Source organism: Hordeum vulgare, chromosome 5H, assembly GCF_904849725.1.
Source record: "Hordeum vulgare subsp. vulgare chromosome 5H, MorexV3_pseudomolecules_assembly, whole genome shotgun sequence".
Classification (NCBI taxonomy): domain Eukaryota; kingdom Viridiplantae; phylum Streptophyta; class Magnoliopsida; order Poales; family Poaceae; genus Hordeum; species Hordeum vulgare.
In genome coordinates, this window is record NC_058522.1 from 232,141,544 (window position 1) to 232,164,838 (window position 23,295).

General features: G+C 47.1%; 1 protein-coding gene across 4 annotated transcripts; it reads left to right on the plus strand.

Annotated features, from left to right (window-relative positions):
* Positions 1-12,580: 12,580 nt before the first annotated feature.
* LOC123451784 (filament-like plant protein 2) lies at positions 12,581-23,084 on the plus strand. 4 transcript variants are annotated; one of them, XM_045128321.1, is made up of 5 exons: positions 12,581-12,924; positions 14,210-14,463; positions 18,673-18,997; positions 19,846-22,157; positions 22,355-23,084. In XM_045128321.1, exons 2-5 carry the CDS (start codon positions 14,347-14,349, stop codon positions 22,733-22,735), a joined length of 3,135 nt encoding a protein of 1,044 aa, XP_044984256.1. In that variant the 5' UTR covers positions 12,581-12,924; positions 14,210-14,346; the 3' UTR covers positions 22,736-23,084. The 4 variants fall into 4 exon arrangements, with proteins under 4 accessions (XP_044984256.1, XP_044984255.1, XP_044984257.1 ...); XM_045128320.1 differs by lacking the exon at positions 12,581-12,924 and adding an exon at positions 13,373-14,095; XM_045128322.1 differs by lacking the exon at positions 12,581-12,924 and adding an exon at positions 13,380-13,444.
* Positions 23,085-23,295: the final 211 nt, after the last annotated feature.

Genomic DNA, 23,295 nt, shown 5'->3' on the forward strand with positions numbered 1-23,295 from the left:
TGAGTGAAGAACCGACAAAAACTCCAACATCATAGAAGATGCATATGGACTCCGTTTTCGATGAACTCGAGTTCGTCATACGGATGACCATAAGATCTAAAACACACAAAGAGAAACGGCAAACAAGAACCAAGAAATATGATGCAAGGATGCAAATTATTTGAGCTCTCAATGAACGATGTGATCAAGCTACTCACTTGAGATCCCCTCTTGATAGTACGACTCTCTATCCTATAACCTAGTCTCCCAACTACCACTGTGATATCGGTAAAATAGAAAACCTATCAAGGTCAAACCTATGCCTTGCACATATTCCTCTTGAGCTAGATGATGATGATCTTGACTTCCTCAAGATGGACCACCTTTCTTGGTTGCGTTGGCTCGACGAAGACTAGCTGAATGCTCCCCCATACTCACTATGGGTGAGCCACTCTTCGCCACATCTTCACAAGTCCATTGCCAACAAATGGACGCCAAGCTTCAAGCATGGTATATTCGCGATGCTCCACTTGAGATTTCACACCACAATCTTGATGACGATCACCATTTGATGTCATCCTCCATGGGTTGTATGAGATCTTCGTCTTGACGCAAGCCCATGGAAACACACCTAACCCCAAATAGAACTCTTACGAAGACCATGGGTTAGCACATAAAGCGTAATGGACAATGCTTACCATACCATGGGATCACTTGATCCCTCTCGGTACATCTTGCACGCTTTGTGTGTTGATCAAGTTGATTCACTCTTTGACTTAGTCTTGATCAACTTTGTGTCTTTATGACCAATCTTTGGATAAAACCTTGAATAGCACCTTGGTCATCATATAAACTCCTTGAAACCAACATATGGACTTCAAGAAGTGCCCATGGACAAATCCTTCGAATATAACTCAAGGCAACCATTAGTCCATAGGGAATGTCATCAATTACCAAAACCACATATGGAGAAATATGCTCTAACAACGTTGACCCTCTGGACGACTCACAATAAGATGGCGATGGAAATAATCTTCCCAAGGTAGACATATGGCTCATTCTTTAAATTCATTGCTCTTATGCAACATTGGCACCTCCTCTCTAGGTAGCAAGACCGGGATCGTCTGGATGGCATGCTGGATGTGCTTCACGCTACGACGCGACGTCTTGCCTCCTTGTAGGACCGGTTCTCTCTCGCCACTAGGTGGTTTTTTCCCTATTTTTTTGGGCCAGAGTGTGTCATTGCCCCGACTGCTATCTATGTATGACTGAACTTCTATGTGACTGTTGCTTTATCTATAAAACGGGGCGAAAGCCTATTTAGAGAAAGAGCGACTTGAATGGAAGACGTGAGTGGAAGATTTTGGCGCGAAAACAATGCAGGATGCTACAAAAGCACGGGCTCCGCCTGTTGGGGAACGTCGCATGGGAAACAAAAAATTTCCTACGCGCACGAAGACCTATCATGGTGATGTCCATCTACGAGAGGGGATTTCCGATCTACGTACCCTTGTAGATCGCACAGCAGAAGCGTTAGTGAACGCGGTTGATGTAGTGGAACGTCCTCACGTCCCTCGATCCGCCCCGTGAACCGTCCCACGAACCGTCCCGCGATCCGTCCCACGATCTAGTGCCGAACGGACGGCACCTCCGCGTTCAACACACGTATAGCTCGACGATGATCTCGGCCTTCTTGATCCAGCAAGAGAGACAGAGAGGTAGATGAGTTCTCCGGCAGCGTGACGATGCTCCGAAGGTTGGTGGTGATCTAATCTCAGTAGGGCTCCGCCCGAGCTCCGCAGAAACGCGGTCTAGAGGTAAAACCGTGGAGGTATGTGGTCGGGCTGCCGTGGCAAAAGTTAATCAGCCCTAATAGCTCCATATATATAGGAGGAGGGGAGGGGAGGCTTGCCTTGGGGCTCAAGGAGCCCCAAGGGCTGCGCCACCAAGGGAGGAGGAGTCCTCCTCCAATCCTAGTCCAACTAGGATTGGAAGGTGGAGTCCTTCTCTCCCTTCCCACCTCCTTCTTTTTCTTTTCTCTTTGATTTTCTATCTATGGCGCATAGGGCCTTCTTGGGCTGTCCCACCAGCCCACCATGGGCTGGTGCGCCACCCCCAAGGCCTATGGGCTTCCCCGGGGTGGGCTCCCCCCGGTGAACACCCCGAACCCATTCATCATTCCCGGTAACTCCGAAAACCTTCCGGTAATCAAATGAGGTCATCCTATATATCAATCTTCGTTTCCGGACCATTCCAGAAACCCTCGTGACGTCCGTGATCTCATCCGGGACTCCGAACAACATTCGGTAACCAACCATATAACTCAAATACGTATAAAACAACGTCGAACCTTAAGTGTGCAGACCCTGCGGGTTCGAGAACTATGTAGACATGACCCGAGTGACTCCTCGGTCAATATCCAATAGCGGGACCTGGATGCCCATATTGGATACCACATATTCTACGAAGATCTTATCGTTTGAACCTCAGTGCGAGGGATTCATACAATCCAGTATGTCATTCCCTTTGTCCTTTGGTATGTTACTTGCCCGAGATTCGATCATCAGTATCCGTATACCTATTTCAATCTCGTTTACCAGCAAGTCTCTTTACTCGTTCCGTAATACAAGATCCCACAACTTACACTAAGTTACATTGCTTGCAAGGCTTGTGTGTGATGTTGTATTACCGAGTGGGCCCCAAGATACCTCTTCGTCACACGGAGTGACAAATCCCAGTCTCGATCCATACTAACTCAACGAACACCTTCGGATATACCTGTAGAGCATCTTTATAGTCACCCAGTTACGTTGCGACGTTTGATACACACAAAGCATTCCTCCGGTGTTAGTGAGTTATATGATCTCATGGTCATAGGAACAAATACTTGACACGCAGAAAACAGTAGCAACAAAATGACACGATCAACATGCTACGTCTATTAGTTTGGGTCTAGTCCATCACGTGATTCTCCTAATGACGTGATCCAGTTATCAAGCAACAACATCTTGTACATAGTCAGAAGACCCTGACTATCTTTGATCAGCTGGCTAGCCAACTAGAGGCTTGCTAGGGACAGTGTTTTGTCTATGTATCCACACATGTATATATAAGTCTTCATTCAATACAATTATAGCACGGATAATAAACGATTATCTTGATATAGGAATTATAATAATAACTATATTTATTATTGCCTCTAGGTCATAATTCCAACAGTCCCCCACTTGCACTAGAGTCAATAATCTAGCCCTCACATCACCGTGTGAATTACATTGTAATAAATCTAACACCCATACATTTCTAGTGTTGATCATGCTTTGCCCGTGGAAGAGGTTTAGTCAGCGGGTTTGCTACATTCAGATCCGTGTGCACTTTGCATATATTTACGTCCTCCCCTTCGACGTAGTCGCGGATGAGGTTGAAGCGTCGTTTGATGTGTCTGGTCTTCTTGTGAAACCGTGGTTCTTTTGCTAAGGCAATGGCACCCGTGTTGTCACAGAACAAGGTTATTGGATTCAGTGCGCTTGGCACCACTCCAAGATCTGTCATGAACTGCTTCATCCAGACACCCTCCTTAGCCGCCTCCGAGGCAGCCATGTACTCCGCTTCACATGTAGAATCAGCTATGACGCTTTGCTTGGAACTGCACCAGCTTACCGCACCCCCATTAAGAATAAATACGTATCCGGTCTGCGACTTAGAGTCGTCCGGATCTGTGTCAAAGCTTGCATCAACGTAACCCTTTACGACGAGCTCTTCGTCACCTCCATACACGAGAAACATCTCCTTAGTCCTTTTCAGGTACTTCAGGATATTCTTGACCGCCGTCCAGTGATCCACTCCTGGATTACTCTGGAACCTGCCTGCCATACTTATGGCCAGGCTAACGTCTGGTCTAGTGCACAGCATTGCATACATGATAGATCCTATGGTTGAAGCATAGGGGACGGTGCTCATATGCTCTCTATCTTTATCAGTTGTTGGGCACTGAGTCTTACTCAATCTCGTACCTTGTAAAACCGGCAAGAACCCTTTCTTGGACTGTTCCATTTTGAACCTCTTCAAAACTTTATCAAGGTATGTGCTTTGTGAAAGTCCTATCAGGCGTTTCGATCTATCCCTGTAGATCTTAATGCCTAGAATGTAAGCAGCTTCTCCTAGGTCCTTCATAGAGAAACTTTTATTCAAGTAATCCTTTATGCTCTCCAAAAACTCTATGTTGTTTCCAATCAGCAATATGTCATCCACATATAATATTAGAAACACCACAGAGCTCCCACTCACTTTCTTCTAAATACAAGATTCTCCAACCACTTGTATAAACCCAAATGCTTTGATCACCTCATCAAAGCGTTTGTTCCAACTCCAAGATGCTTGCACCAGTCCATAAATGGATCGCTGGAGCTTGCACACCTTGTTAGCATTTTTAGGATCGACAAAACCTTCGGGTTGCATCATATACAACTCTTCCTTAAGGAAACCATTAAGGAACGCCGTTTTGACATCCATCTGCCAGATTTCATAATCGAAAAATGCAGCTATTGCTAACATGATTCTGACGGACTTAAGCATCGCTACGGGTGAGAATGTCTCATCGTAGTCAACTCCTTGAACTTGTGAAAAACCCTTTGCCACAAGTCGAGCTTTATAAACGGTCACATTGCCGTCAGCGTCCGTCTTCTTCTTAAAGATCCATTTGTTCTGAATAGCCTTGCGGCCCTCAGGTAGTACTTCCAAAGTCCACACTTTGTTTTCATACATGGATCCTATCTTGGACTTCATGGCCTCCAGCCATTTGTTGGAATCTGGGCCCACCATTGCTTCTTAATAATTTGCAGGTTCATTGTTGTCTAACAACATGATTGACAAAACGGGATTACCGTACCACTCTGGAGCAACACGTGGTCTCGTCGACCTATGAGGTTCGATAGGAACTTGAACCGAAGTTTCATGATCATCATCATTAACTTCCTCCTCAACTGGCGTCGCAACGACAGGGGTTTCCCCTTGCCCTGCGCCACCATCCAGAGGGATGAGAGGTTCGACAACCTCATCAAGTTCTACCTTCCTCCCACTCAATTCTCTCGAGAGAAACTCCTTCTCGAGAAAAGCTCCGTTTTTAGCAACAAACACTTTGCCCTCGGATTTGAGATAGAAGGTGTACCCAACTGTCTCTTTTGGGTAACCTATGAAGATGCACTTTTTCGCTTTGGGTTCCAGCTTTACAGGCTGAAGCTTTTTGACATAAGCATCACATCCCCAAACTTTAAGAAACGACAACTTTGGCCTTTTGCCATACCACAGTTCATATGGTGTCGTCTCAACTGATTTTTATGGTGCCCTATTTAAAGTGAATGCAGCTGTGTCTAATGCATAACCCCAAAACGATAACGGCAATTTGGTAAGAGACATCATAGATCGCACCATCTCTAATAAAGTACGATTACGACGTTCGGACACACCATTACGCTGTGGTGTTCCAGGCGGTGTCAACTGTGAAACAATTCCACATTGTCTTAAGTGAGCACCAAACTCGAAACTCGGATATTCACCCCCACGATCAGACCGTAGAACTTGATCTTCTTGTTATGATGATTTTCAACTTCACTCTGAAATTGCTTGAACTTTTCAAATGTTTCAGACTTGTGCTTCATTAAGTAGACATAACCATATCTACTCAAATCGTCAGTGAAGGTGAGAAAATAACGATATCCGCCGCGTGCCTCCACGCTCATCGGACCGCACACATCGGTATGTATGATTTCCAACAAGTCACTGGCACGCTCCATTGTTCCGGAGAACGGAGTTTTAGTCATCTTGCCCATGAGGCATGGTTCGCACGTGTCAAGTGAATCAAAGTCAAGTGACTCCAAAAGTCCATCGGTATGGAGTTTCTTCATGCGCTTTACACCAATATGACCTAAGCGGCAGTGCCACAAAAACATGGCGCTATCATTGTTAACTCTAACTCTTTTGGTCCCAATGTTATGTATATGTGTATTATCACTATCAAGATTCAATATGAACAATCCTCTCACATTGGGTGCATGACCATAAAAGATGTTACTCATAGAAATAGAACAACCATTATTCTCTGAATTAAAAGAGTAACCGTCTCGCAATAAACAAGATCCAGATATAATGTTCATGCTCAACGCAGGCACTAAATAACAATTATTCAAGTTCATAACTAATCCTGATGGTAACTGAAGTGAAACTATGCCGACGGCGATTGCATCAACCTTGGAACCATTTCCTACGCGCATCGTCACTTCACCTTTCGCCAGCCTTCGCCTATTCCGCAGTTCCTGTTTCAAGTTGCAAATATGAGCAACAGAACCGGTATCGAATACCCAGGCACTACTACGAGAGCCGGTTAAGTACACATCAATAACATGTATATCAAATATACCTGATTTTTCTTTGGCCGCCTTCTTATCAGCCAGATACTTGGGGCAGTTGCGCTTCCAGTGACCCATACCCTTGCAATAGTAGCACTCTGTTTCAGGCTTAGGTCCAGCTTTGGGTTTCTTCGTCGGATTGGCAACATGCTTGCCGCTCTCTTTTTTGAATTACCCTTCTTCCCTTTGCCGTTTCTCTTGAAACTAGTGGTCTTATTCACCATTAACACTTGATGCTCTTTATGGAGTTCAGACTCTGCGACTTTCAGCATCACAAACAACTCGCCGGGTGACTTGTTCATCCCTTGCATGTTGTAGTTCAACACAAAGCCCTTATAGCTTGGCGACGGTGATTGAAGAATTCTGTCAGTGATAGCCTCTTGCGGGAGTTCAATCCCCAGCTCAGCTAGAGGTTTGAGTACCCAGACATTTTGAGCACATGTTTATTGACAGACGAATTCTCCTCCATCTTGCAAGCATAGAATTTATCGGAGGTCTCATACCTCTCGATCCGGGCGTTCTTCTGAAAGATAAACTTCAACTCCTGGAACATCTCATATGCTCCATGACGCTCAAAGCGACGTTGAAGTCCCGGATCTAAGCCATACAAGACTGCACATTAAACTACTGAGTAGTCCTCCTTACGTGTTAACCAAGCGTTCTTAACATCATGCTCAGCCGTAGCGGGTGGTTCATCTCCTAGTGCAGCATTAACGACATAATCCTTCTTCCCAGCTTGTAGGATCAACTTAAGATTACGAGCCCAGTCTACAAAGTTGCTTCCATCATCTTTCAACTTAGCTTTCTCTAGGAACGTATTAAAATTCTGGGTGACTGTCGCGTGAGCCATGATCTACAACACAAATATATTCAAAGTGGATTTATACTATCTTCAAGATAATTAGAGTTTAACTTAATCAAATTACTCGCTAAACTCCCACTCAAAAAATACATCTCTCTAGTCATTTGAGTGGTTCATGACCCACTTACACTAGCTCAAGTCCGATCATCACGTGAGTTGAGTATAGTTTCAGTGGTAAGCATCCCTATGCTAATCATATCAACTATATGATTCATGATCGACCTTTCGGTCTCATGTGTTCCGAGGCCATGTCTGCACATGCTAGGCTCGTCAAGCTTAACCCGAGTGTTCCGCGTGTGCAACTGTTTTGCACCCATTGTATGTGAACGTTGAGTCTATCACACCCGATCATCACGTGGTGTCTCGAAACAACAAACTGTAGCAACGGTGCACAGTCGGGGAGAACACAATTTCGTCTTGAAATTTTAGTGAGAGATCACCTCATAATGCTACCGTCGTTCTAAGCAAAATAATGTGCATAAAAGGATTAACATCACATGCAATTCATAAGTGACATGATATGGCCATCATCACGTGCTTCTTGATCTCCATCACCAAAGCACCGGCATGATCTTCTTTGTCACCGGCGCCACACCATGATCTCCATCAACGTGTCGCCATCGGGGTTTTCGTGCTACTCATGCTATTACTACTAAAGCTACATCCTAGCAATATAGTAAACGCATCTGCAAGCACAAATGTTAGTTTAAAGACAACCCTATGGCTCCTGTCGGTTGCCGTACCATCGACGTGCAAGTCGATATTATCTATTACAACATGATCATCTCATACATCCAATATATCACATCACATCGTTGGCCATATCACATCACAAGCATACCCTGCAAAAACAAGTTAGACGTCCTCTAATTTGTTGTTGCATGTTTTACGTGGTGACCATGGGTATCTAGTAGGATCGCATCTTACTTACGCAAACACCACAACGGAGATATATGAATTGCTATTTAACCTTATCCAAGGACCTCCTCGGTCAAATCCGATTCAAGTAAAGTTGGAGAAACCGTCACTTGCCAGTCATCTTTGAGCAACGGAGTTACTCGTAGCAATGAAACCAGTCTCTCGTAAGCGTACGAGTAATGTCGGTCCAAGCCGCTTCAATCCAACAATACCGCGGAATCAAGAAAAGACTAAGGAGGGCAGCAAGACGCACATCACCGCCCACAAATTTTTTTGTGTTCTACTCGAGATTACATCTACGCATGAACCTAGCTCATGATGCCACTGTTGCGGAACATCGCATGGGAAACAAAAATTTTCCTACGCGCACGAAGACCTATCATGGTGATGTCCATCTACGAGAGGGGATTTCCGATCTACGTACCCTTGTAGATCGCATAGCAGAAGCGCTAGTGAACGCGGTTGATGTAGTGGAACGTCCTCACGTCCCTCGATCCGCCCCGCGAACCGTCCCACGAACCATCCCGCGATCCGTCCCACGATCTAGTGCCGAACGGACGGCACCTCCGCGTTTGGCACACGTACAACTCGACTATGATCTCGGCCTTCTTGATCCAGCAAGAGAGACGAAGAGGTAGATGAATTCTCCGGCAGCGTGACGGCGCTCCGGAGGTTGGTGGTGATCTAATCTCAGCAGGGCTCCGCCCGAGCTCCGCAGAAACGCGATCTAGAGGTAAAACCGTGGAGGTATGCGGTCGGGCTGCCGTGGCAAAAGTTGTCTCAAATCAGACCTAATAACTCCATATATATAGGAGGAGGGGAGGGGAGGCTTGCCTTGAGGCTCAAGGAGCCCCAAGGGCTGCGCCACCAAGGGAGGAGGAGTCCTCCTCCAATCCTAGTCCAACTAGGATTGGAAGGTGGAGTCCTTCTCTCCCTTCCCACCTCCTTTTTTTTTTCTTTTCTCTTTGATTTTCTATCTATGGCGCATAGGGCCTTCTTGGGCTGTCCCACCAGCCCACCAAGGGCTGGTGCGCCACCCCCAAGGCCTATGGGCTTCCCCGGGGTGGGCTCCCCCCCGGTGAACACCCGGAACCCATTCGTCATTCTCGGTAACTCCGAAAACCTTCTGGTAATCAAATGAGGTCATCCTATATATCAATCTTCGTTTCCGGACCATTCCGGAAACCCTCGTGACATCCGTGATCTCATCCGGGACTCCGAACAACATTCGGTAACCAACCATATAACTCAAATACGCATAAAACAACGTCGAACCTTAAGTGTGCAGACCCCGCGGGTTCGAGAACTATGTAGACATGACCCGAGTGACTCCTCGGTCAATATCCAATAGCGGGACCTGGATGCCCATATTGGATCCCACATATTCTACGAAGATCTTCTCAGTGCCAGGGATTCATACAATCCCGTATGTCATTCCCTTTGTCCTTCGGTATGTTACTTGCCCGAGATTCGATCATCAGTATCCGCATACCTATTTCAATCTCGTTTACCGGCAAGTCTCTTTACTAGTTCCGTAATACAAGATCCCGCAACTTACAATAAGTTACATTGCTTGCAAGGCTTGTGTGTGATGTTGTATTACCGAGTGGGCCCCAAGACACCTCTCCGTCACACGGAGTGACAAATCCCAGTCTCGATCCATACTAACTCAACGAACACCTTCGGAGATACTTGTAGAGCATCTTTATAGTCACCTAGTTACGTTGCGACGTTTGATACACACAAAGCAATCCTCCGGTGTTAGTGAGTTATATGATCTCATGGTCATAGGAACAAATACTTGACACGCAGAAAACTGTAGCGACAAAATGACACGATCAACATCCTACGTCTATTAGTTTGGGTCTAGTCCATCACGTGATTCTCCTAATGACGTGATCCAATTATCAAGCAACAACACCTTGTACATAGTCAGAAGACCCTGACTATCTTTGATCAACTGGCTAGCCAACTAGAGGCTTGCTAGGGACAGTGTTTTGTCTATGTATCCACACATGTATATATAAGTCTTCATTCAATACAATTGTAGCACGGATAATAAACGATTATCTTGATACAAGAATTATAATAATAGCTATATTTATTATTGCCTCTAGGGCATAATTCCAACACCGCCTTTCTTTTGGGTAGGCCAGGAAATAAAGAGCGTTGTTGCGGAATAAAACACGTGTGAACCGCATTAGAGCAACTCCAACTGTGCGACTCAAACGGACGCACGCTTTGTCTGTTTGGGTTGGCTCATCCGATCTCTTTTGTGAATGGGTCGGCCGTGCGCCCAACGCGCCGACCCATTTTTCGTTTGTGGCAGGCTTGCGGTCATTTTCGATCGCAGTGATAAATATTAGAAATGTTCAATACAAAACATTGCATAATTCAATAATTACAAAATATCTCATAGTCGATACATTTAAAAGAAATGGTTGCTGATACATCTACTAGTTGCCGACATGAATCCACATATGCTCAACCAAATCATTTTGCAGTTGCATGTGAGTATTTCAAACACACATTTTATGATGAAACTCGACGAACTCTGCAAGCGTTGCCTCTCCTCCATGCTCAGGCACAACATTTTCACCCTGAAACTCAAACCCTTGGCCATAGAGGCGTTCTGGGCGTTCATCCTCTACGATCATGTTGTGCATGATCACACAAGTTGTCATCACCACTCGCATTTTTCGCATGACTCATGTTCTAGCAGGATATCGAACGATGCCCCATCGAGACTGAAGAACGCCAAAGGCATGCTCTACATCTTTTCTAACACCCTCTTGCTCTTGAGCAAATCTCTTTCTCTTCTCTCCTAGAGGATTGGAGATTGTTTTCACAAGAGTAGACCATCGTGGATAGATACTGTCAGCTAGATAGTATCCATTGGTGTGTTTGTGGCCATTGATCTTAACACTGACCTCCGGGCAATTGCTTTCTTCCATCCTAGCGAACACCAAAAAGTGCTGGAGCACATTGATATCATTGTGAGATCCGATCATGCCGAAGAAAGCGTACCAAATCCAGAGATCTTGGGAAGCCACGACCTCAAGTATGACAATGCAAGATCGGACATGACCCTTATACTTCCCTTGCCAAGCAGAAGGGCAATTTTTCCACTTCCAATGCATACAATGTATGCTACCAAGCATCCCGGGGAACCCCTACTGGCATCCATCGACAACAACCGTGCTCTATCGACAAGAGTTGGCTCTCTCAAGTACTCCGGCCCAAACACAGCTATGACAACCTTGGAGAGTCTATACATGGACTCAAGGCAGGTGGACTCACTCATCCGGACATAGTCATCAATGAGATCGCAGGGGACATCATATGCAAGCATCCGAATGGTAGCAGTGCATTTGTGATAAGAGGAGAAGCCAACCTTTCCAACGACATCCATCTTGCACTCGAAATAGTTATCGTACTTAACCACCCCCTCTCGAATACGATTGAAAACATGTCTAGCCATCCGAAAACGGCGACGGAACAAGTGATATTTGAAGAGCGGATTGGGGGTCTCGAAGTAGTCTTTCCAGAGTAGGAAATGACCACTCTCCCGGTTGCATTCAATGCCGACGTGTGTCCCGACATGGAGCCCTTAAACTGTGTTCGCTCCATACTTACGTGGTCATGGACGACCAACGCACCCGCCGCCATCTCCTCATCACCACATAAGAATCATTCGAGTCCAAAAGAACATTGTAGAAAAAACACTCATCATCGGAGTCCATTTGTACCTTGGAGAAAGCATCGAACACCTTACGGGCGTTGTGGAAGACACCGACCGGAGAGGAGCCTCTCACCGAGAGAAAGTGATGGAGCTTGGTGGCGGCTGCAGGAGACAAGGCTGCTGGAAGGAGTCCGCGGTGCGGATGGCTGGCACTGACGACGAAAACGGGCGACGGGGGTGGAAGGCGGGAGGCGGGCAGGGGCGGTCGGGTGTTTTGGAGGCGAAGGAGGAAGAGGCAACTGACGTACGTGTCACTGACTCACGGACGAGGGTAAGAAAAGGGCACGGGATGAACGTATCCACGAAGACGTAAATGCTACCATAATTTAAACCCAAAATGAATCACAAACGAATAAAAAAAGACACGAGTCCATTTGAATCAACGCGTTGGGTCGATTTTTGTATTCGTTATTAACAAAACGAATACCGGCGGACGTTTGCTGGTTGGAGATGCCCTTACCCATCCGGGGTTGCGCCTGCACCGCCGTACGAGCGGCAGAGTATCCCATAGCGTGTGGCTGGCGGGGCCCGTGGCCTCCGGGTCGGTCGGGCGAGACCGCTGGACCCCCACGCGGCAGGCGGCACACGAGGCAAGGACGCGCGGGGCGAGCCGAGGAAAAGGCGGGGGCAAGACACAAACCGCGCGTCGTGAGGCGCGGGGTACGACAACCCCCACATCGCCCGGGAGAATCCAAACCGAATCACGCTAAACTAAACTAAAGCTGAGCTACGGCAAGAACCCTAATCCTCTGCTGCAATCTCGCACTCCCACTCCGCCCCCAACGGCAAGGAACACTAACCACCACCACCACCACCACCACCCATCCAGTGGTTGCATCAACAAAAGCACCGACGAACGCTACAAGGCAGTAGTCCTAGTATTAGTATACTAATACTACGACAGACAGAGAGAGGACCCCCGAGCGTCGGCGATTCGAGCTGCCCGGGCGGGGAGGAAGGAGGAAAGGGAGCGAGGCAACGCCGGCCGGCCGGCGGCGACCACCATTGATGCGGTGCGGGTGAGTGCGCGCCTCGGATTCCCGCTCGCTGCATTTATTTTAGTTGCGGGAAAGAGCCGCTTTGGATTCTTGCCGCGGCTGCGAGCATTTATTTCTTGCCCCGATGCAATGCACATCACTTGGGGTTTCACTCCTCCTCCTTCACTTGGGAACTGGAAAGTACTCGTACTATAGTATAGGACCATGACATCTCACATGGCCAAAGCTGCAGGAGGCGGTGCTGGTGGTGGTGGTGGCCAAGCTGTTGCAGCAGTGCCGACGCCCATGGCCACCTCCCCTCCCGCTCCTTTTTTCCCCACTCCGCTTTTCGGCTCGTCTTCTCTCGTTCCGATCTGCGTCCGTATGTGCGACTGCGTGAGCTGATGCTTCTCGCATTCCGTTCCTAGCACACGGCACACCCATCCAGTATCCTAGGGAGGGAGGGAGGGAGAGAGAGAGAGAGAGAGAGAGAGTGCTGTGTTCACGGAGTTCTTGCAGTCGGTGCGGCGGTATTCCTCCGTGTAATGGTTAAATACTACTGGTACAGTAGTATTAACGCAGCCCATTCCCTCTTGCTCCCTTATTCTCTGGGCCGCCACTCGTCGTTCTTGGTTTCCGCCATGAAATCTCTCTAGCCGCTCTGCTGCTCTTTCTTCTTTCCCCGCTTCCCCGGGGCTGGTTTTTGCCGGTTTCTCTTCCAGTTAGGCCTCGATTTGGGGTTTTCAGCATATTTGCTCGGGGCTTAGGTTTAGGTTTAAGTGATTGGCGAGGAGGAATTGGGGATTCAGGGATTGTGCCTCTTGTTCTTTCCCCAAGGATTTTTATTCCCTTGGGTTACCCGGAGAAAAAAAAACCATACTTATTCCTGGTGTATTTCTATTCTATTTGGGGAGTTGAGACTTGAGAGCAGTCGGTGGCTACAACTTTTGGAGTGACGCATTGCAACTCTTTTGCTACTATTTTGCTCGCACCTTTTCCTGATGTTAAGGCAGAAGCACTCTCTTTTTAGTTGGAATTTCTGGATAGGCCATAGTTGGTACTTTGTGTTGGTCAATATTGGTCTTTTGACTCTTGAGCTTTGTCAAAAAACAAATTTCACGGGTTGCTGGGTCTTTTTCTGAATCCAGCCTAGTTCCTGCTTGGTTTCAGTCGTTGCAAAGTTAGTTCGTGTCAATCGTGACTACAGTTCCTGGTTGGTGTCATCAACTGGGAGTTGCATCTTTTTCTACATGTCTGTCGGTATCATTAACGAGTGATAACTGATACGGAGTACTAATTATTTTCTACTGTCTGCTGTTTGATACAGATTAGTCATCTTCCGCTCAGCACTGCATGAGGAGATCTCTCTGCGTCACTTCATGTGCCAATGTTGACTGATCAAACATGCATATGCTGGTGGTAGCTGAGAAAGGAGAACCACCTTTTTCATCTTTCGGATAGTTGATGGTTATGGACCGCACGGGTTGGCTCTGGAGGCGCAAGTCTTCGGATAATAGTCTTGGGGCAAGCGACAGCTCTGTGCCCCTGTCATCGCATTCTCAGTGCTGCTCCGGCGATCAGGTTCTATCCACATGCCTTCATTTTGTATCCTAGAAATCTTTTTTACCTCAGCAGGATGTAGCACATTCTTCGGTTTTGTTTAATGTGGCTCTTTTCCGAGGTTTGGGCAATGAATTCTACTAGGAAAGAAGTTCTAAACTTTACGTTGTAAATAAAGAATTTATAAGCTTGCTGCCTTGGACAGATTGATAAAGCATACAAACTCATAGTTTGATCTGATTTAAGTAGGACAGGTGTTAAGATGCTAATGTTTGTTGAGCGGTACATTGTCATTGCCCATCTGTGGGAAATCTTGTGATAGAGAAAGGCCAACAGCTTTCAACCTATCAAGTGTAAGATTAGTTCCAGTTTTGTAAGATTTACTTGTTGAGCTCCAACTATGGTACTTCCAATCAAGGCTCTATGTCTAGCCATAAGAGCATTGTAGCAATTTCTGAATGTTCACCAATACTGGTAAAGTATGTTCTTGATTTTCGATGAGACAAGTGTAGTTCCCAATAGTTCAATATCAGCAGTACCTTGCAAAGGAACGTAAACGTTTAGGTGATACTTCCCTAGTTTTCAGACCTCTCAGCAAATACAGGCCATAGGCTACTCTGAATTATTGGCAAACAAATGCAATAGAAAGCCTGAAGAACATAGGACGTTTGTTTTCTAGAAATATGGTTTCAGATAGATGGTTAAAGAAAATGGCTCTGGTAACTACCAGAAAGACTTGATTGATGATGTGAATACAGTATGCATACGATTTTGAAGTACATAGATCAGGTCTTCTCTAGATTTTATCATCTAGTTCATTAATTCAAACAAACTTGAGTTCTGTTGATGCTCATTAAGTTACTAAAACTTGGTACTAGGTACTGCTTTTGAAATTTATACTTCACTTCTGTTTTTTCAAAGGTATTACGTTCTGCAGTAGTCCATGTGCATGTTTTCTCCCGCCTTTGGTGAATAATTGACTTCCTAAAATTCGTGCAGTCAAACTATTCTAACTCTGACTACTACTAGTAGATACAAATATATTTGGATTGGTAAGGTGAAAATATTACTCCCTCCGTCACGGTTTAGAAGGCACAGTTGAACTTGCGTGCGTTTTCAAAATAGACAAGGTTTAAGGCGCGAAAGCAATTACTCCTATTAATTAGTACTAGTACTACTCATGCATGCGTCCTCCCAATTTGCTGCTCACACATTAGTACTAGTATTTTCTCAGTTGATTAGGCGCATTAGCATTTACACCTGCTACATCTCACAACCAATCGATGACTACCTTAGTCCCCGAGATTTTCCAAGCGTGCCTTCTAAACCGTGATGGAGGGAGTACCGTTTGATTTTTCCTAAAAATATATTCATGATTTTCTGTTAGCATGCTCCTACAAAAACTAATGGTGGAACATGCATATTGAAGAGCGTGTCAATGTTTAAAATGTCCCGACAGCGTGCTCGCATTCCCTCCCTCTCGGACGGCGACGCGAACACGAGCTTCTTCCACAGGCAATGCACTTATCGGAGGCAGAAAAACAGAGTGTACAACTTGCTTGTTGATGGGCAGACGATTAGCGACCACGACGAGATGGCCCAGGCGGCCTTTGCCCACTTCAACGGGCTGCTGGGCACAGCGGCCGACCGTGCCCACACGCTGGACTTTGAGCACCTCATCCAGCCAGCTGATCTGTCAGGCCTAGAGGCGCCGTTCAGCCCCGACGAGATATGGGAGGCTGTGCGGCGCATGCCGGCGCATAAGGCACCGGGGCCGGACGGCTTTACCGCGGAGTTCCTGCGAGCGTGCTGGAGCACCATTAAGCAGGACGTGCTTGAGGTCTTTGCGCAGCTCTATGCGCTGACAGGGCGTGGATTCCACAGGCTCAACCAAGCACTGCTCACCTTGCTGCCAAAGCGCTCCGATGCTCACAAGCTCGGCGACTACCGTCCGATCTGCCTGATACATATTGTGGCTAAGCTCTTCGCGAAGGTCCTTTCCCTGCGCTTGGCACCGATGCTCGACGGCCTAGTGAGCCGCTATCAGAATGCTTTCATCGCCGGACGTACACTCCACGACAACTTCGTCCTAGTCCGGCAATCCCTCAAGCTACTGCACCAGGGCGCGCCGAGGATCATGCTCAAGCTCGACCTCACCCGGGCCTTCGACTCCATATCTTGGCCCTTCCTCTTCGAGGCCCTGCGCCAATATGGCTTGGGAGCGAGGTTCTGGGAGTGGCTGGCCATCCTCCTCTCCTCGGCTAGCACCCGCGTCTTGCTCAATGGCGTGCCGGGACCCCCGATCTGGCACCGCCGCGGGTTGAGACAGGGTGACTCGACATCCCCGCAGCTCTTCGTGCTGGCCGTCGACACGCTCAGCCGCCTCATGCAACGGGCGCTCCAGGCCGGCATCCTCCGGAGACTCCACCCCCGACGCAACATCCCGGCTATCTCGCTTTACGCCGATGATGTGATGCTGTTCTGTCACGCCTCGACCGACGAGGTCCTCGCTGTGAAGGGCATCTTAGGGATCTTCGGCTCCGCCTCCGGCCTGCACGTGAACTACGGCAAGAGCTCCGCCACCGCACTTCATGGAGATGAGTCGACCGCCGAATCACTGGCGATTCTGGGCTGCCAGACGGCGGCTCTGCCCATCACGTATCTAGGTATCCCCCTCTCCACGCGCCGCCCCACCGCGGCTCAGATGCAGCCCCTAGTCGACAAGGTGGCCGGCCGCCTCCCATCATGGAAGGCATGGCTCATGAACAAGGCCGGGCGGCTGGCGCTCGTCAAGTCTGTGCTCAGCGCCATCCCCGTCCACTAGATGCTCGCCCTAGCGCCCCCGAAGAAAACTCTGAAGCAGCTTGAGAAAATTCAGCGTGGGTTTCTCTGGGCCGGGCGCGAGGCGGCCCACGGTGGCCACTGCCACGTGAACTGGCGACGGGTATGCCGGCCGCTGGAGTACGGCGGCCTGGGTGTCCGAGACCTAGAGCGCACGGGGCTTGCCCTTCGGCTCCGATGGCTATGGCTCTCACGGACGGACACTAGCCGCGCATGGCATGGCCTGGACCTGCAGTTCACCCCCGAGGAGTATGGCCTCTTCTATGCCTCCACCACCATGCAAATTGGAGACGGATCGACTGCGCTCTTCTGGGAGGACCGATGGCTCCTCGGCCTCTCCATCCGCGAGCACGCGCCCTCGCTATACAGGTGCATCCCCAATCATCGCAGAAAGGCCCGGACGGTGGCAGAAGGCATAGCCGGCAATGCCCGGGCGAGGGACATTCACGGCACCATTGGCCTCCAGGAGATTGGGCTGTATCTCCAGATCTGGCTGTTGGTGTCCCGCATCACCCTCTCCGCAGAGCCGGACACGCTCTCCTGGAAGTGGACAGCCAGCGGCAGCTACTCAGCCAGGTCCGGCTATCTAGCCACCTTCCACGGTTCGATCACCTGCCGGTCTTGGAAGTTGATCTGGAAGGGTTGGGCCCCTCCAAAGGTCAAGTTCTTCCACTGGCTCGCCAATCAGGACCGCTGTTGGACTGCGGAGCGCCTTGCTCGACATGGCCTAACGCATCACCCTCGGTGCCTTCTTTGCGACCAAGAACCGGAGACGATACAACACCTGCTGCTCTCTTGCCCATTCGCGAAGCAGACTTGGCACAGGATCATGTCCTGGCTGCGACTACCGGCACCCGTGCCCGACCAGGACGCCTCGCTGCAGGACTGGTGGCTACGCGCTCGCGACGCCACGCCTCACCCGCTCCGCAAAGCGCTGGCCTCGATTGCGCTTCTCGTGCCTTGGATGATCTGGAAGCATAGGAACGCGTGTGTATTCGACCATGTAACCCCATCGCTAGTAGAGCTCGCCGATGCGATCAAGGACGAGTCTAGGAATTGGGCGCAGGCAGGGCCCAAGGGGCTTAGGGTCACCCTGCCACCCACCTGGGACGTGCATTGATCTGGTTGTAACACCTTTGTACTAGCCCCCTAGGAGGTTGTCTTCCCCTCTTTTCAATACAATGAAACGCAAAGTCTTTTGCGTTTTCTCGAAAAAAAATGTTTAAAATGTCATCTATTTACAAACAGGCTGGGTACTTTTTCATGTAATGTATGTGTAGATGGCATCTATTACTACTCTGCACACATCTTTTATGTTAAAACACATATTTTCATTTTTGTGAGAAAAGATTAATTAAGCATTTAAAATTTCTGCTCTTGTTTAAGCAGGAGGTTCTGAGGTCTGTCTCAAACAATGCTTCAGCACATCATGGTCAATCACCCAAAGTCTCTTCGAGGGTTAGGCATGATGAGACCCAAGAAACTGGAGTACCAAAGTTGTCGAATGAGAAGTTAACATCGAGAGTTAATTTAAATGGTTTTTCTCCACAGCGTGGTCAGTCACTAGAACCATACCTATCATCAAATGGAGATGAAGAGACCAAGGAGACCATGAAGAGTCTGAATGAAAAACTTGCTGCTGCCCTTTTGGCTATTAATGATAAAGAGGATCTGGTTAAGCAGCATGCTAAAGTCACAGAGGAGGCTGTTGCAGGTAAGCTTGAAGGGAAACGAATGATTCCCTCATTTGTTCTTGTGCACTTACATACTCTATGTTCAGAAAAAGGAAATGACAGTCCTGTTTCTGTATTAGCCCCTGGGGTTTGGATAGAATTAGGTAAAATAAAATAAAATGGGAAGTCCTAAATTAGACCAACGGAATTCTGTCAGCTAGAATAAAAAAGGCACTTACAAATTCTGTCATCCTTTATAACACCATGATAGTTTTTCTTTGTTCAGAAGCTCCTAACATCAGTCCTGATAAGCCCCAATTTACTGTTTCTTCTCCGCTGATAAAACCTACTCCTACTCGCTTTAAAAAATGCGATTTGTGTAATAAGTTGTTGATATTCAACAACTCTGGTGGAGGACTCACAGAAATACCTCGGATAGTACCGTAATCTCTTCTATGCAAAATAATATGTTGAACAACTTCAACAAGTTTACGTGTAAGGTATCCAGCATCTGCTGTTCGTACAGCAGTATCTACAGCCCCTTTGCAGGCTCCTTAGTAGAAAATTATATATTCTGTGAAAGGGAGTACCATATTTCATTTAAAACAACAACAACAAAGCCTTTCAGTTCCAAATAAGTTGGGGTAGGCTAGGGTTGAAAGTTGAAACCTATAAGATCTCGTGGATACCTAACTTCCACACCCCCCTGTCCATGGCTAGTTCTTTGTTGATATTTGATTTATTAGCTTAAATTTTAATTTGCTGATGGATTGTATTTCTGCAAGTAATCTTCAGCTTCATTTCTACAAGAGAGAAGAGGAAGATACTTTCAGCTTTATTATTCTATGTAGTAATGTTCACAACCATTTTGTTGATAACCTTTATGTAGGTTGGGAACAAGCTGAAGTTGAAGCTACTGCCATCAAGAAGCTGCTTGAAGCTGCTTCCCATAGAAATGATTATCTCGAGGGTCAAGTCAGCCACCTAGACAAGGCCCTCAAGGAATGCGTGAGGCAGCTGCGCCTGGTACGGGAAGAACAAGAGGAGATAATACGTGATGCACTTACCAAGAAGTCCCATGAGTTGGAGTCTGAGAATTCCAAGCTGCAAAACCATATTGCTGAGCTGAAGAAGCAGCTGGCAGCAACCAAATCAGAAGCCTCCACTGTGTCTGCACAGCCTGATCTACAAGAGAAGCTTCAGACAATCGAGAAAGAGAACGTGGATCTCAAGGCCAAGCTCCTTGTACAGTCCAAGGATCTGAAGATACTCTCACTGGAAAAAGACTTGAGCAATCAAGCAGCAGAGACAGCTAGCAAGCAGCACCTGGAAAGTATAAAAAAGATTGCTAGGGTTGAGGCAGAATGCCGCAGGTTACATCATCTAGCTCAGAAAACAGCATTGGTCAATGATTCTAGACCTCCACCAAGCGCAGAATCACTTACTGACAGCCACTCTGATAGTGCAGAATGTATGGTTGCTGTTGATAGTGAATTGAGAAATTCTGACTTGTGGGCATCTGCTCTTATTACGGAGCTTGATCAGTTCAGGAATGCGAAGGCTAGTGTAACAAATATTATGAATAATCCTGTTGAGATTGACCTAATGGATGATTTCCTTGAGATGGAAAGGTTGGCTGCATTGCCTGAATCAGACCAGACAAGTTCTACCTTCGATATGGAGACAGATTCCGACAAGGCTGTGACGAGAAACAGCTCTTCTAAAATTGAAAATGAAGAATTGCGGCGTCATGTTGCAGATTTGCATTCGAGGGTTGAAATAGTTGAAAGCGATAAGAAGGAGCTTGAGATAGCTCTGATAGAGGCTAGAAATCAGCTTGACATCTCCTGTGACGCACTAGTGGCGGCAAGGAACAGGCTGGTTGAAATGCAAATGCAATTGGATTTGGCAAATGACTCCAAATATGCTGCTCTAGGAGATGTGGGTCGATTGGACTCGGAGAAGAAGGCTTTGGAGTTTCAACTGGAGTCCAAATCTGTAGAAGCTGAGGAGCTACATGCAATTGTTGCTTCATTGGGAGGAAATGCAGAAAAGAAGGAATTTGAGTCACAGTTAGAACTGGTGTCAGCCGAAGCGTCAGAGCTTCGGGTGACTGTGGCATCATTGGAAGGGAGGATTGAAACCGAGACTGCTCTTTCTATGCAGCACAAAGAAAAATCAGATGCTGCATGCAATGCTAAAGAATTGTTGGAGACACAGCTGTATTCCGCAAAAGCTGAAGTGCAAAAACTGCATGGCATCATCAAATCACTAGAGAATCAGGTAGAAGAAGAGAAGGCACTGCATGATGAACTCATGACACAATCATTGCTGAAGATTGACGCAGCTGTTGAGGCTGTTAAAGAACCATTGGAGGTACAGCTGTGTTCTGCAAACACTGAAGTAGAGAAACTGCGTGGCATTATCGAAGCATTAGAGAGTGAGATAGAAAAGGAGAAGACAGTGCATGAAGAACTGACAGCACAGCTAGACATGAAGATTGAAGCAGAGAGAACTCATTCTGAGGCTGTCAAGGAATCATTGGAGGGAGAGCTATATTCAGCAAATAGTGAGGTAGCGAAGCTGCGTGATATCATTAAAGCGCTAGAAAATGAGGTAGTTGAAAAAGAGAAGGCATTGCATGAAAAAATGGCAGAAGCAGAGAAGTCTCTTTCTGTGGAGTCTGTTAAAGAATCATTGGAGGCAGAACTCCAGTTAGTCAACTCTGAAGTTGTGAAACTGCGTGATATGGTGACAGCGCTTGAGCATGAAGTGGTGAAGGAAAAGGAGTTCTCTGACGAGCTCCAGCTGCAGCTAGAAGCTCTAGAGGCCATAAAAAGGGTGTTGGAGTCAGAGGTTGAGTCTGCACATCAGGATGCCCGGCAGCTTAAGGAGAAGGTTGAGTTGTTTGAAGCAAAACTGCAGGAACAGATGTTTTCAGCAGCGGAGTTCACTGCTAAGGAAGAGTCTGTGCAGTCACAAAGAACGGCAATGGAGCATCAACTTGTAGCATCAAAGGCGGATGTTGTGAAACTGACGGACATGGTGAGCTTACTGCAAGGGGATGTTGTGCAGGAGAGGTTGCTGTCAGAAGATTATGAACAGAAATGCTGCAAGCTGGAGGCTCAGTTGTCAAGGGACATTCGGGACGCAAAACTCTGGAGGCTTGCAAACTCAAATGGAGACCTAAAGACCAAGCAGGTAAATATCTCTTTATACTGAATCTGGTGATTGCGGCTCTGATAAATTTATGAAGTTGCATTTTGTCGATTATCGATCCAGAGTAGAAAAAGGGTAACTAAAGTTGCAGCTCAAACATCACACCTGTTAACCTGAATGGATATAAACTAAGAGAATCACTGTTCTATGTCTAAATATGAATCATGATCTTTGTATAGGAGAAGGAGCTTGCTAATGCAGCGGGGAAGCTTGCAGAGTGCCAGAAGACCATTGCTTCACTGGGACGCCACTTGAAATCACTGACAGACATTGACAACGTGGTGCTGGAGCCTGGACTAGGACTACTGCTGGAACCCAGGGACATCGCACTAGACTTGAGAGCCAGTGATCCTGGCCACCTTCAAAAAAGAAGCACAGGCTCGAACTTTGCAGTCTTCGCTGACGAGTTATATGATCTTGACCTTCCGGATGGCGACGTGGGCTGCTTTTCGCCACTCCCGTCGATGATTCGACCTTCATCACCCCCTCCCTCGGAAATGTCGGTGTTTGCAGGGGGGCTGTCATCGCTTAGTAGCTACCGGGGCAAGAGAAGAAAGTAAGAACTGATGGACTATTAGAATGTCAAGATTGACGCTTAACAGTTTATGGACAGCTCTCATCTGTAGGAGAGGAGCAGGAGAAGAAAGGAGAGATTGTCCGCATTGTTCGGCTAACAGTTGATTGATGCTCTCATCTGTAGAGGTAGTAGATCAGTGTAAATTTACAGATACTGATTGGTAGATTTGTGTGCCGAAAATTCCATTCTAGCAAGCTCGGTTTTATCACAGCCTGCTTGATGAAGTCTTACTGTACTGTATGGGTGCTGGCTGTTTGCTTCAAAATATAAACTCGGTACTCGGTGTACTGGCTGTGTTGACTACGCATTTATAGTGGTTTGTGCGGTTTTTACTTAGCTGTGTGCTCATGAATGGTTAGGTCTGTTTGAGCTGATTCAGACAAAAGGTGCAGGTTTTTGCGAAGCTTTCCCTAATCAACACAACGCTTTTTGAAGCTTTCCCTAATCAACACAACGCTTTTTGAAATTTCTTGATGAACATAATTAGCCATGTTTAGAAATGAGAGAATTGCAGAAGAACCTATAACTGAAAGTACGTGTTCA